Below are 15,588 nucleotides of genomic sequence, written 5' to 3'. Positions count from 1 at the left end.
CGGGCCAGCCTAGCTGATGTGACTCAGTGGTTGAATGTTGACCTATGAATCAGGAAGTCACAGTTCGATTCCTGGTCAGGGCACATGCCTGGGTTGTGGGCTCGATCCCCAGTGGGGGTGTGTGCAGGAGGCAGCCGATCAATGATTCTCTCTCATCATTGATGTTTCTATCTCTCTTCTCCCTCTCTCTTCCTCTTTGAAATCAATAAAAAATATATTACAAAAAAAAACCCACAAAAAAACAGAAGCAACCCCCAATATAATAACTGAACCAAATAAACATGATCAGTGTATACCAATACCATTGGACGAAAGGTTGTGGGAAACAGGATACTCATATGTTCTCAAAGCATCGCCACAGGTTCTTTACTAATTACAAAAACTTGTCCTTTGAACTTAACACCTTGAGTGCATTTTTCCACGTTGCAGTATGCTCATAATGTTTAATGGCTGTGTACTTCAGCATTCCCTCAATTCACATGTAGTAATGTTTACTTTATCCCAGCCACAGTGCTGGCCACAAGAGAATCAAGTGCTAGTTGAATAAGAACATAGTCCCAGGCCTGAAGGACTCATCAGGTAGTATAGTGATTTTCTGCATTTGGGTGCTGACAAATTATCTCTGAGAATATGATGAAAGCTGCAGTCCCACTTTCTGGAAAACTGCCCAAACATACTAATATGAATGTCATTGTCTGGTGTTCATATCCCAAAAGCTCCCCCTCCCACCATCCAATGACCTACTTTAAGGAATCCGCAGATACAGACCCCCCAGCTAAGAAAGGACATTGATGTGCAAGTGCACAGCCCCAGCAGTGTGGAAAGTGCCACATTATAGCTTGTTCTCTCTTTGATGGCTGCTCCCAGGCTCCTAGGATTGTGACTGACATCAGGATAGACATCTTCCTGCCAGTGGTACCACCATTTGCATCATCCACATACCTGGCTGGACTCCCATGAATAAGCTCAGATTCCTCCTTACTTCTTCCCCATTGCTCATAGTCAGCAGGTCCTGGAGAATCTGGGTGTTGGAATTCACCAGAACTCCTCATATCTGCCATGTTGCAAGGGGTGTGGCTGGGGCCTCAGTGCTTAGGCTATGGAGGTGGGGCTGTGACCTCGTTCTGAGCCCTAGCCAGTTTGGCTCAGCGGATAGAGCGTCAGCCTATGGACCAAAGGGTCCCAGGTTTGATTCCAGTCAAGGGCACGTACCTCAGTTGCAGCCTTGTCCCCCACCCAGGCCCTGATCCAGGGTGCATGCAGGAGGCAACCAATTGATGTGTTTCTCTCTTTCCCTTTCTCTAAAAATCAATGGAAAAAATATCCTCCGGGGAGGATCTATATATATAAAAGCCTAAGCAACCGGCCAGTTGGCCGACCGACAGGTAGCTATGATTTGCAGTACCCTCTCAGTCCGTCTTCTGCCAGCAGAATGGTCTTCCTACATTATATCTTGGAGCTTAGAACTCTCAGTGGCTTCCTTGACTACAGGATAAAATGCACACAAATCCATACAGAACAGTCCGCAGTCCCCTGATCTCCCCTCAGGATCTTCATTCTTTAGGGTTGCTGTGAGGAACAGTTGAGATGGTGCTTTGTAAATTTTAAAAGGATATGAAAATACTACTTTTCCCCCTTTGTTACATTTCAAGCAAAAGTGAACTGGGAAATGTTTCTTTCTTGCTTTCTTTTTTAACAGTCCTTTTAAACATCTTTTAAAATAGCTCCCCCTCTGTGATTGTTTGACTCCAACTCCATACCTTGAGACTTTTTCTGGTCGAAGTACTGCTAATCAACCACATTTGAGAATACCTTCCCTCGGGGATTAAGTGTTGGTTAAAAGGTGCTCTTTACTGATCATGGGTCACTGCAGGCTGATGATGTGGGGGCAGCCAGGAAGGGAGTTAATGGTGATAAACACTACTACGTTCTTTGTGCCCTGCAGGGCTTGCATTCTGCATTTATTATTCAACGTAAAACCCATTCAAAGCACACTAAGTTTTTATTTCGTTACTCTTATATTTTACGGCTTTCAGGGGCTCTTTGAGAAGGAAGGAAGTATAGTGGTAACAATGCTTTGGGGACAACTGTGTGCATGGGAACCTGTTTTAGAATATGCTTTTTCCACATGAAATGGATTTTGATATGAAGTATTGTAGGGACTCATGCATGCTGGGAATCTTAAGTATGCTATTAAAATGTTTTAATTCCAACCACCTCTTCCTGTCGATGAAGAAGAAATGGTCTAATGGCTGCATAGCATAAAAGGTGGACTGGTCACCTGACTCCTGAGAGTCTAGACATAGTTGAATATGAGAAATATGAGGCATTACTGTATCCTTGCCCCAGCACCTTGGAATACATGTATTCTTATATTGGGAATTTATTAGGCACCAGGAATCTTTCACAAACAAACTTGACTGTGACAAGCCTTTTGTTTGTCAAAGAACCATGTGTAGACCGATGCTGTCAAGTCTTGTAAACCAAGCCAGGGTTGTAAGGATAGCGGTTCCCAGGCCTTGCGGCTGGTGATTTTGATTTTGTCTGGTAAGAAATAGTACAGTGAAACAGTGTTTTAAAAGAATGCTTCCATTATTTGGGAGGCACATGCATGCATCAGAGAGATTTGCTGTGATTTTACTTAACTGTGGATAGCCAGACCTTTACAAAAACCTTTTTAGGGAGTGAGAGGAGGACCATTGCATGGTGATTATAGTTTGTTTTTTAAAAAAATCATTATTCATTTGTTTCTAAATCAGCATTATCCAGTAAAACTGTCTGCAATGATAGAAGTGTTCTATAATCTGCACCATCCAATATGACAGTCACCAGGCACACGTGGCTACTGAGCACTTAAATATGGCTCAATGTGTTGCAGTGAGAAGGGGAACTTCAAATTTTATTTGATTTAAATTTAGATAGCTACTGTGGCTTGTGGCTACCACACTGGACATTGTAGGTTTAAAACTTTCCCCTCCTCAAATGTCATAAGACATACATGAATGGGTCTGTATTCTGTGGCATTTCATAAAATTTAACATGCAAGACCCAAATATCTAATAACTCTGCCCACTGAGGAGTGTGTGTGTGCGTGCATATGTGTGTGTGTGTGTGTGTGTGTGTGTGTGTGTGTGTGTGTGTACAGAGATTATTTTCAAAGACAGGTTAGGCTCAAGAAAGATCTGAGATGTTTTGAATTAAGTGAAAATATACCCAGGTAAGTATCTCTTAGGACTTCTTTAATTCTGTTCTTTGGGAAACAGAAATGAACCCTTAAGTCACACGTGTCTCAGAGTAGCACCCACATTTGATTGAATGTGCAGGAGCCCCTGCTGTTCGGCTTGTGGGTGATGATCCACATTTGACTTCCAGCAGTTGTTTTTTTTTGCTGACACGTGAATGCCATAAAATCAGCAAGTTTATCAGCGTGCCTCTTTTGATAATTCTGTTCTTGAGTGTAGTGGGTTACTTGATTGTTTTACCCTTGGCCCCCGACACATATGAAAGAAAGTTAGTGAACCCTGTCATTTACCTTGGAGATGAGTAAACCCAAACCGAGCCACACTTTGCTAGACTCAGCCTGTGCTATTTTGGTGTGTGGGCAGTGTGGGGCAGACAGCCATTACACAGGAAATAAGAGCCATTAAGTTAGACACACACCCACCCAAGTTCACTTGCTAATGTGGGTAGGGAATTACTGTTGGTACAGGAAACAATGCTGAACATCATGCACTTGGCAGTTTTCATGATGTCTTTATATTTCCATGGCTTTTTGAGAGATACCATATTACAAATATGTAGCCCCCATGAATAGTGACAGCTTATATTTTTGTATAGTTTTCAAGAGCAGACTTATACATTCCCTTTTGGCCCTCATAACATTTTGATGAGGTTTTAGGTATTAATTCAACTATTTCTAGACTCTCAGGCGTCAGGTGACCAGTGCATACATGCATGGCCAATAAACAGTACAACCAGGAGTGACAGGGAAGATGTGGGCCCATCCTACTCTTCCCCAGCTTGAGACTAGAGAAGGAAGCAGGTATAAACTCTGATAACTGAGGAAATTGGTTTGGGCCTTCTCACTTGTGGTATTAGGCAACATGCCCTGAGAGGCCATGCTGGCCCGCTGCAACACAGCTTACCAGTAAACTTGAGTTTGTGGGCTGGGTTAGCATGATGGGGATTCTGGGCCCACCTCAAATGAGCTCTGTGCTCAGTGAATCACTTGAACACCCTTGACCTTCATTTCTTCTCAGTTAGGGAATTGAGTACAACTTGCAAATCCCCTTTCTTTGCTAATTCTATGACAGGTAATGTTGCAGAGAATCAGGAAAGATTCGGCATTTGTGTAGTAGTGGGAGTACATGGGAAAGGACATGTCAACTTTTGAGGCCAGTTTTTAAAAAAAACATTCTTCAGTTATTCCTATGTTTTCTTTATTGAAAACTCTTTTGTAATAGCGAATTGATTTTCCTGAACTAAAATCTAATAAGAGGTATCTTCTACTTGAATGCTTTTAAGGATATGTTGATTTATATGTTTATCTAACATACCTTGTCTTTTCTGCCAATTCTTTTTTTTAAAAATAAATCTTTATTGTTGAAAGTATTACATATGTCCCCCCCCATTGACCCCCTGCAGCCAGCCCTCCCCCCACCCCAGGCCTTTACCACCTATTGTCTATGTCCATGGGTTATGCATATATGCATATAAGGTCTTTGGTTGATTCCTTCCACTCGCCCACCTATCTCCCCCACACCTTCCCTCAGAGATTTTGCACTCTGTTCCATGCTTCCATGTCTCTGGATCCACTCTATTCATCAGTTTATTTTGTTAATTAGATTCCACATATCAGTGAGATCATATGATACTTGTCTTTCTCTGATTGACTTATTTCACACCAATTCTTAATCTTCTTCTAAGAATGTATAAGTATCCTCTCCATACTCTAGCCCACCCCCCTTGCCTACCCTTTGTGCTTTTGTCCAAAAGTCAGGGAGGAGAGTGAGGTTGGCTTTTATGATTTTGTTTATGTATTTATTGATACGTGCTCAATATATTTAGAGGAAATCTTTGTTTTCTAACCTATGAGCATAGGGTTTCTCTAATTGTTTCTTCTCTTCCCTTAACAAAAAGAAAAAGGAGTAGATTTTCACCTATTATGGAATTCATGAAACACTTAATTCCTGGCAATGCCATCTCCATAGATCAGTAGAACTCTTGTGGAATTGATCAACCTGCTGACTTATTTGGAATCGAGCAAGAGGAACCCTAAACTGAACACAGCTCAGAGCAAAAGTACACTTGCAGGGCTATCTCATGGAGAAGGTGTATTTCTCAGGAACCCAAACATGGCAATATCTATGTCAATAATTGGTCCTGTTTTTAATATTCCATGTGACTCGAGGTAGTTGGAGCATCCCATGAAGTTTCTATTTTGAAAATAGTGTATTTGTGAAAATTATTTCTAAAATCCTTGAACCTATGAGAATGTTCGTTGGGTTGGGAAACTTTCATGTTGCTGACCCATAAATCATAGTGAAAATGGGATCTGAAGCAGATAGGATTTCAAGGTGAGTTTACCAAGTACATGAATGTTTTTTATGTGCACTACTGGGTTTTTTTCTGGGTATTTAAAAAATATGTATTTTTATTGATTTCAAAGAGGAAGGGAGAGGGAGAGAGAGATAGAAACATCAGTAATGAGAGAGAATCATTGATCGGCTGCCTCCTGCACGCCCCACACTGGGGATTGATCCCACAACCCAGGCTTGTGCCCTGACTGGGAATCGAACCCTAACCTCCTGGTTCATAGGTCGATGCTCAACCACTAAGCCTTGCTGGCTGGGCGTGGGTCTTGAGCTAACATGCATGTCTTAGTTCTATTGACCACCAAGTTCAATATCCCCATGGAGTTTGCTGACTGTGGATGACCAGCTCTTCCACATTGACGCTATCTAGGGAGCTCTTGTGGTCCTCAAACTCAGAGACAAAACCCAACCTGCCACTGAGTAAAAAGGAGAGTGTTGGCTAATGTAATCAAGGGATGTACAGCTACTCTCACTGTTCTGTAGTCCTTTCATATTGATAAAGGAAACAGTTGTCATCAGAAGGGTGAAAAATGAAAAAAATCTGTGAGCGTTCAAGTACTATTTGATGCTATGCTATTTATTGCACTTGAGAACAAATTGAGATCAGCAGGAATAGGACTGAATGATGCTTAATCTCAAATGGACTGTGATTCAGGCAATAGTAGATTCATAGGAAATAAATGGGTCTATCAGCTCAGGCTTTCATTTTAACTTAATTTGTTTACATAATACCTCTAGTAGAAAGCAGACAGTAGGTCAGAGGGTCAGGAGCAATGTGCTTTTAAGGCTTTTGTTGAAGTTTAGAAATGATTAGTGGTCTTTATAAGATTATAAATTTAATCTAAATTGAAATGCTTTTATAAATTTTCTGAATAAGTTACTTCCAATTTAAGATGAAAGCAAGTGATCAGTTCCTCTGACAAAAGGAGACTGTGGTATGTGAGTAGGAAGTGATAATAGAGTATTTCTTAGGATTGTCTCTGAGTGGGAGTTAATTATGGAAAGTGTTTTGGATCATTGTCTGTTTTTTTTAATACCTTGCTAAATTAATTTCTCTTTTGATCTAGTGATAGATACAGCGATGCCAGTGATGACAGCTTTTCAGAGCCAAGGATAGCTGAGTTGGAAATAAGCTGCAACTAATACATGACTCGGAATGACAAGCGCTACCTGAGAGGGTAAGAAGGAATCTCTAAGTTCTTGTTTGTTTTACAGACAAGCTGCTGTCTTGGTGTAGAAGGGAGCAAGCACTACAGGACTTGTCTGCAGGATCCTATTTGCCTGGCAGAGGTAGACAGACAGACCTCACAGCCCACTGCACCTTTGGGAAACTGGAATGCACCTGAGAAAGCTAGCAGTTAGCATGGGGAGAATGGAATGCATTTGAGGCCAGGAATCCTATATCATAAAAGCCCAGTGATCGAAATGGTGGAACGACCAGAATGACCAGAGACCAGAAGGACCACGGCCCCTCACTCTGGCTGGCCACCCCATAGGGAGCAGTTAGGGGCAATCAGGCAAGCAGGTGAGTAGTTAGGGGCCATCAGGGAGGCAGGCAGAGTGGTTAGGGGAGATCAGGTAGGCAGACAGGGTGGTTAGGGGCGATCAGGCAGGCAGGCAGAGTGCTTAGGGGCGATCAGGCAGGCAGAGGCAGTTAGGGGCAATCAGGCAGGCAGAGTGCTTAGGGGCTATCAGGCAGGCAGGTGAGCAGTTAGGGGCTAGCGGTGTCCTGGATTGTGAGAGGGATGTCTGACTGCCAGTTTAGGCCCAATCCACAGGGATTTTGGTGGGATCGGGCCTAAACCAGCAGTTGGACATCCCCCGAAGGGTCCCAGATTTCAAGAGGGTGCAGGCTGGGCTGAGTGAATTTCATGCACTGGGCCTCTAGTAAATAAATAGATAGATAGATGCATGTATATATATATAAACAATACACCTGGAGGCCGAAGTGGGTAGAGTTCTAATAGTTTAGGTCAGGGATCAGCAACCTTCTTCTGTAAAGGGCCAGATAGTAAATATGTTAGGCTTTGCAGGCCATGCGGTCTCTGTCACAGCTACTTCACTTTGCCATTGTAGAGGAAAAGCAGTCAGGGACCACACTCAACTGAATGGGCATGGCTGAGTCCCAGTAAACCTGTTTGTAAAAACAGTTTGCTGGCCCCTGGTCTAGGTTGCTGGTGGAAAGCAGGTTTCCTTGGATGTGTATAAAATAACATAGTATTTTATTTCTTTGCAGGGCGATGGCAGAGACGGGCTTAGCTTCTGAGGGGAGCTTATTTTCCACGCTGCTCTATTAGGCTTTATTAGAGTGACAGCAGCCTGGCAAGCTTGATCATATTCTAGCTCAGAGGCCTGGGATGACCTGCTCTCTTTAGCAGGGATAGCAGCTTGGGGATATTTGTAAAGCGTTCATTGCTCCAGTGTCAGCTCTCTTTGTATTTCAGTTAGGGACTGAATATTCATGTTCTCCATGGAAAGCACATTCGTGTTTATTTAGGTTTGCCTCAAACATGGAGACCTTTAGGAGCAAACCAAAATGATGCAAAGATTAGCTGGGAGTATTTTAAAGACATATTATTCAGGTTCTGATGTTGCTAATACTCATATTCCTTTTTTTTTTTTTTTAAGGCTCTGAAGTAATTGAAGCCAAGATAAAGCAACTATCTGAAGAAATCACCACACTCTCAAAGAATCACGAAACATGGGATGAAAGCTTCAAAGGGAATCAAACAACATGTACTTTCGTGAACCAGAACCAAAGGGGCACTTTCCTTTTTCCCTCCAGAGGCGGCCTTTGGGTCTCACAGATTTCTCTAGCCGATTAAACATTTCCCAACAACCTGACTGGGGAGAAAGTGTGTTCTTATTTTGTCTGGTGTACCGTGATGACAGGTGTTGAGCAACGATACAGGAACTGAGCCTTCACTGGGCTATATGGGAAGGGTGGCAGGGCACATGCAATAACTAATTTTGAGTAAAAAATGAGCCATTCTTTTACTTGGAACTCAACCACAGACCTGGGTGCGGCCCAAGCTTATTTCAATTTCTTGCCCAGTTTATTTCTAGTTAAAAGGAAATTTAAATAGGTCCAAGAATGGGGGTGGCAAGTAAGGCCTGTGCTCAGGCACAGAATTTAAGGGGTCATAAAAAAATCTCAGGAATCAAGATCAGTTAATATACAGGGTGTCCCCCAAAAATGTATACGCACTTTAACAGCTGATAGCTGTAGATTCTATTACATTTTGAAAATGAAATGTTTGTGTGTTTTTTTTTTTGGTTAATCCTCACCTGAGGTTATTTTGGAGAGAGTGGAAGGGAAGGGGAGAGACACAGAGAGAGAAACATCAATGTGAGAGACACATTGATTGGTTGCCTCCCACACTCACTGAGTAGGGCCGGGAATTGAGCCTGCAACCGAGGTACGTGTCCTTGACTGGAATCGAACCCGGGACCCTTCAGTCCACTTCAGTCCACGGGGCCGATGCTCCAACCACTGAGCAAAACCAGCGAGGGCAGAAATGAAATGTATTTTAATAAACACTTTATTCAAAGTGTGTATACATTTTTTGGGGACACCCTGTATATTTTTTAATTGAGATGAAATTCACATAACATAGAATTAACCATTTTAAAGTGAACATTTCAGTAGCATCAGGTACATTCACAATGTTATGCAGCCACCACCTTTATCTACTTCTGAAACATTTCCAACACTCCAAAATAAATCCCCATGCCCATTAGCAGTCACTCCCCATTCCTACCTCCTCCCAGCCCCTAGCAACTGCTAATCTTTCTATTTCTATGATTTTCCAATTCTGGATATTCCATATAAATGAAATAATACAATATGCAGCTTTTTGTATCTAGCTTCTTTCATTTAGCATCATGTGTGTTTTTTAAAAAAATTTATCTTTATTGTTGAAGGTATTACAGATGTCCCCTTTGTTTGTTTTTTCCCATTGACCCCTCCCCTCGCACCTGCCCCTCCCAGGCTTTCACCACCCTGTTGTCTGAGTCCATGGGTTATGCATATATGCAAACATGTTCTTTGGTTAATCTCTTCTTCCCACCCCCTTCCTTCTGAGATTCCACAGTCTGTTCCATGCTTCTGTGTCTGGATCTATTTTGTTCATCAGTTAATTTTGTTCATTAGATTTCACATATGAGTGAGATCATGTGATACTTGTCTTTCTCTTACTGGCTTATTTCGCTTAGCATAATACTGTAGCATCATGTTTTTAAGGTTCATCCTGTGTATCAATGCTTCATTCCTTTTTATAGCTGAATAAAATTCCATTGTATGTATCTACCACAATTTGTTTATGTCTTCATCTGTTGATGGGCATTTGAGTTGTTTCCACCTTTCAGCTGTGATGAATAGTGCTCTTATGAACATTTATGTGCAAATATTTGAGTACCTGTTTTTAATTCTTGTGTGTATATACCTAGGAGTGGAATTGCTGGGATATATGTGGTAATTCTGTTTAACTTTTTGAGGAAGCAGCCATAATATTTTAATGCAATTTTTATATCAAAATTAATTTTAAAATTTCACAATGAACAAAATATCAAATTTAAAAATAAAGACAGAATCCAGCTCTGCACCTCCCTCACCTCCCCCAGTCCTGGCCCTGTTATATAACATTCTCAACCACTATGTTTCTTTAATATTTTAATTGATTTCAGAGAGGAAGGGAGAGGAAGAGAGAGATAGAAACATCAATGATGAGAGAGAATCATTGATTGGCTGCCTCCTGCACGCCCCCCTTTCCCCCTGAAGATTGAGCCCAAAACCCAGGCATGTGCCCAGACCTGACTGGGCATCAAACTTTGACCTCCCAGTTCATGGGTTGATACTCAAGCACTGAGCCCGGGGTTGGGCATCAACCATTATGCTTCTTGATTTTCCCAGTTTAATGTGCTTGAGTTGACTTCGTTGTTGCCTACATTTGAGCTTTCTGATACTAATTTAAATATTTAAACTGTGCAGTTCAATTTTTTGTGGTTGTTTTGGGGCTTTCAACTTTTATCTTTTAATGCTATAAAGTGTTACAGCATTATTTTGTAATGCTACAGAAAATTCACCTACGAAACACATGCAGAAATGAAATGAACAATTCTGATAAACAAAAATATTAGAGCTTTAGGGCTCCACTTGTGAAAATTACAACTTCCAAGATCACAAAAGGTTCCAAAATAAAAAGCCTGCAGATAGGTTAAAAGCTGAAATAGGCCTCATAGAGAGAGGGCTGTAAGCGCAGAGGGCAACTTTAGCATAACAAAGGGGTAGTGTGGTTTAAATGGAAGTTTTTAATTGTGATGATTATGATTTCTAAAGTCACTTATAACAGAGTGCTTCCACTGCTGGGCTAATGATGCATGCAAATAGGACCAGAAGGAAGGGCACTTAATAAACAATAAACCAGCCTCGTTGCTACAGAAGATTTTTCTCTTTTGGAGCTACCCTTGAACTTGGAATCCAGTGAAGCAGCAAAATGGTAGTAGCATGGCTGCTTAGGATGGTAGAGCAGCTGTGGGACATGAACACATAGAAAGTTATTATGAATCATTCATTCAGCAAACGTATCTTGAGCCCCCAGCATGAACTAAGCAGTGTCGGGTGCTGGGGAAAGTGTAGGGGAGCAGAATTTGTCCCCAAAGTATGTCTCTTTGGCATAAGGATTATTTTAGCCTGATCATTTTTAAGAAACAGCACACTTAGAAAATCTCTGAAAACTGAATACAAGTTACCCTTTTGTAAGAGACATTTACATTTACAAAGGAAATCTCCATTTGTAAGGCTATCTCCCCCTCCATACCAAGAAGAGGATGACTAAATCTGTAGAGACTCTCATCAATGGAGAAGTCAACAACCTACATCTACATAACAACCTTACCCTCATCTCCCATTAACTGCCCCTCCCCCCACTAACATCTCCTTTTGCTGTTAGCTGGAGATGGTATTTAAGGTGGAGGCTTGGGCCATTTGGGGGAGTTCCCCAGTTTTCCTGGGTCTTTCCCATGTACACAGGAGGTATGCATGTTAATAAACTTGCGTATTTTTTTCTTATTAATGTCATTATAATTGCAGGGTCTCAGCCAAGAACCTAGAGGAATAGAGGTAAGATTATTTTTCCTTCCCTACAGGCGTACCCTTCCTTCTTGCACCTGACTGTTGCTTAGGGTAAGGCAGACTTTAAACAAATATATAGGAAAATAAGTCTTTAATTATAATTGTGATATGTTCAGGGGGCTATGAGAGTACCAAAGAATAAGGTCAAAGAGACTTGGGAGAGAGTATAAAATAGGGTCCTATGACAAACTGGGGATCTAGGGAAGGCCTATTGAGAAAATCTGGTAAACATTTCACCCAAATTGGTGCCTGTCATCACACAGTACAAAGACAGTGGGCCTAGAGAGCTACAAGACCCAGTGGGGATGTGGTTTCCCAGACCAGCAGGGCAGTGTCTGTGTGGTGGTGAAACTGGACAACCAATGGGTCCGGCTACCTGTCACTACTTGAGCCAATTAAGCAGAGACAGGGTTGAGTCATATATGAGCGCATATTCCAATAATGTCAGCAGCATGGGAGAGCAGCAGGTCATCCACAAAAATCTGCTCTGCGCCACCCACCCCCATAAGGACAAACAAGGACAAAGATTTCTTGGGGAATTAGGCAAAAAGAATAAGAATGGGTATACAAAATATGCAGGCATGAGGAAGTAAGCAAAAGGAATAGAAATGGGTATAATATTACAGGCAACACCAGCTTGGGGTTTGCAAAGGGCTTGGGGTCTGCAAAGGGCTGGGGCCTCTGGTTTCCACAAGGTTGTTAATCTTTTCATGATAATAGGCAGCTCCCAGATGAGGATGGACCACATTTCCAGGTGAACTCCCAGGTCCCACCTACAACTCCCAGCCAGGTTAGAATGTGCTTTCTTTTAAAAATATATTTTTATTGGTTTCAGAGAGGAAGAGAGAGGGAGAGGTAAAAACATAATGATGAGAGAGAATAATTGATCTGTTGCCTCCTGCATGCCCCCTACAGGAGACCGAGCCTGCAACCCAGGCTTGTGCCCTTGACCGGAATCAAACCTGGGATCCTTTAGTCCACAGGCTGACACTCTATCCACTGAGCCAAACCAGCTAGGGCAGAATGTGCTTTCTTTAATCAGAACAAAACAGTCAAGGTTAACAGAACATGATTAATATTTCTTACTAGTGACCCAGTGCACGAAATTCGTGCACATTAAAAGGGAATTAATTAGAGGAAATATTTTAATATTGCTATTTGCCCTTTCTCAATAATAGAAGTGTCAGAGATGAAAGAAAATTAGTAAAATGTATATGAAAACCTTCCTCCTGTCAGAGTCTGGGGTGCGCCACAGGAACCAGAGTCAAGTCCCTGCCCACCCACATGTGCCTTGAAATCGCACGAGACCCATACCCGGCCGGCTCCACCCCCATTGGGCTAGATCCAGATGCGGCCAGCCCCACCCCTGTCAAGCCCCACCAGGTGGGGGGCATGGCCTCAGGTCACCTGGCCCAGCGCCTGGGCAGGGGGCGTGGCCTGAGGTCCCCCAGCCTGGCACCAGGGCAGGGGGTGCAGCCTGAGGTCTCCTGTCAAGCCCCACTAGGTGGGGAGTGTGCCCTGAGGTCCCGCGTCAAGCCCCACTGGGAGGGGGGCACGGCCTGATGCCCCTGTCAAGCCCGGCCTGGCAGGGGGTGTGACTTCAGGTCCCACAGCCTGGCGCGGGGGCATGGGGCACAGCCTCAAGTCCCCTGGCCCGGTGCCTGGGCGGGGGTTGCAGCCTGAGGTACCCCGTCAAGCTCTGCCAGACAGGGGATGCAGTCTGAGGTCTCCTGTCAAGCTCCACCAGACAGGGGGCGCAGCCTCAGGTCGCCTGCCCCAGCCCAGCACCACACGGCCTCAGGTCCCTGCTGATTGCTCATTAAGGCTCATTATGGGAACTCGGCCTCCGCTGTGGGCACAGGCATCTTGTTTCAGCATGATGGTCAATTTGTATATTCCCTCTTTATTAGATAGGATGGTATTCCCTTTACACAGTGAGGAAAGGGGATCAGAAAGGTCAGCTAACTTGTCCAATCACTATGCTGCTTCAAGTTTGTCTGACTCCTAAATATTCTGCCATGGTGGCTTGTGCCCTGGCCCTGTTCAGACATCTGACACCAATGCCAAAAGGAACTAAGACTGAAATTTGACCTTGATGAAGGTACCAGAAAAAAAGATTCAGTCTTGCTCTCAAAAAAAATTTTTTTTTGCAAATAAATGCTCTCATTCACTCAACAAATATTCATTGAATATTTATTGTGTGCCTGACTTTTTTCTGGGAGCTGATTATTGACTTAAAATTGAAATGGTTGCTACTCTTGGGGTGATGTACTACTTTACTAAGGAAGATAAAAAGGGGGGAAATGTAATTTAGAATATTCTCCTGAAATATAGCAAGGAACGCAGCTTGAATCTAAATTTTATTCACCATAGAAATCAGGTATACTTAGAGATTTGAGAGGTAGAATTGGGGATCCTTAAGCATCCTATCTAATAAAAGAGTAATATGCAAATTGACCATCACTCCAAGACACAAGATGGCTTCCCCCATGTGGACACAAATGGCCACCACAAGATGGCCTGCAGGGGAGGCAGTTGTGGGCAGTTAGGGGTGACCAGGCCAGCAGAGGAGGGTAGTTGGGGGTGACCAGGCTGGCAGAGGAGGGCAGTTGGGGCAGACCAGGCCAGCAAGTGAGGGCAGATGGGGGAGACCAGGCCAGCAGGGGAGGGCAGTTGGGGGGAACCAGGCCTGCAGGGGAGGGCAGTTGGGGGGACCAGGCCTGCAGGGGAGGACTGTTGGGGGGGACCAATACAGCAGGGGAGGGCTGTTGCTGGGGACCAGGCCAGCAGAGGAGGGTAGTTGGGGGAGACCAGGCCAGCAGGGGAGGGCAGTTGGGTGGGGACCAGGCCTGCAGGGAAGGACAGTTGGGGGCAACCAGACCCGCAGGGGAGGGCAGTTAGGGGCAATTGGGCAGGCCGGGGAGCAGTTAGGCGTTAATCAGGCTGGCAGGGGAGTGGTTAGGGTCAATCAGGCAGAGGCAGGTGAGTGGTTTGGAGCCAGCAGTCCTAGATTGTGAGAGGGATGTCCAACTTCCCGTTTAGGCCCAATCCCACTGAAGTTGGACATCACTCAAGGGGTCCCAGATTGGAGAGGGTGCAGGCTGGGCTGAGGGACAACTCCCCCCCCCCCCCCCCCGCAACAAATTTCGTGCACCGGGCCTCTAGTTTATGATAATGTGCCTCTAAAAGAAACTCATTGTAGCCCTAGCTGGTTTGGCTCAGTGGATAGAGTGTCAGCCTGCAGACTGAAGGGTCCCAGGTTTGATTCTGGTCAAAGGCACATGCCAGGGTTGTGGGCTTGATCCACAGTAGGGGGTGTGCAGGAGGCAGCCGATCCATGATTCTCTCTCATCAGTGATGTTTCTATTTCTCTCCCTCTCTCTTCCTATCTGAAATCAATAAAAATATTTATTTATTTTTTTTAAAAGGAAACTCACTCTAAGGGAAGAGAATCATAAAGAACAATTTGGGCATTAGGACAGTGTAAAAGATTAAAGAATGAAGTAGGTCTTCAGACTGTCTGAGTTGATGCAATCTCAGAACCAGGGGTCTGATGTAAAGAGAAAAACTCGTAAGAGCTGAGCAACCAGGTGTCTATTCATGGGCAACAGAACCCACTGCCCATGGCTTTTCCATGGCAAAGGGAGACTGTGCCTTCAAGGCAGACATCACTGCCCGCAACATGAGACTTGTGCAGTTTCAGGACAAGCCTCAGCTCTGGCCTCATCTTTGGAAACCACCAACAGTGGCTGCTGTCTTAAGCATTAGCAGTATAAAAAGCCTTTCCCATAAAATTCTGGAGCAGGAGAAGAGATAAACACGGGTGTCACAGGATGGCCAAGGAAGCTCGTTTCTGGGGCC

General features: G+C 43.8%; 1 protein-coding gene across 6 annotated transcripts in view; it reads left to right on the top strand.

The window, feature by feature from the left end:
• The window catches only part of CTPS2 (CTP synthase 2), a 130,700-nt gene extending 122,262 nt beyond the window's left edge, over positions 1–8,438 (top strand). For 5 of the 6 annotated variants that reach the window (XM_080651917.1, XM_080651914.1, XM_080651915.1 and 2 more), the window contains exons 18-19: positions 6,662–6,772; positions 8,223–8,438. In XM_080651917.1, the coding sequence (XP_080508043.1) occupies positions 6,662–6,737 (76 nt within the window). In that variant the 3' untranslated portion in view covers positions 6,738–6,772; positions 8,223–8,438. Of the gene's footprint in view, positions 1–6,661; positions 6,773–8,222 lie in introns of those variants that run through there. The other variant, XR_013959718.1, reaches the window with a different exon arrangement.
• The last annotated feature ends 7,150 nt before the right edge of the window (positions 8,439–15,588 follow it).

This window comes from Plecotus auritus (assembly GCF_963455305.1).
Source record: "Plecotus auritus genome assembly, chromosome: X".
In the NCBI taxonomy this organism is placed as follows: Eukaryota; Metazoa; Chordata; class Mammalia; order Chiroptera; family Vespertilionidae; genus Plecotus; species Plecotus auritus.
This window is presented reverse-complemented; position numbering and strand designations above follow the sequence as displayed.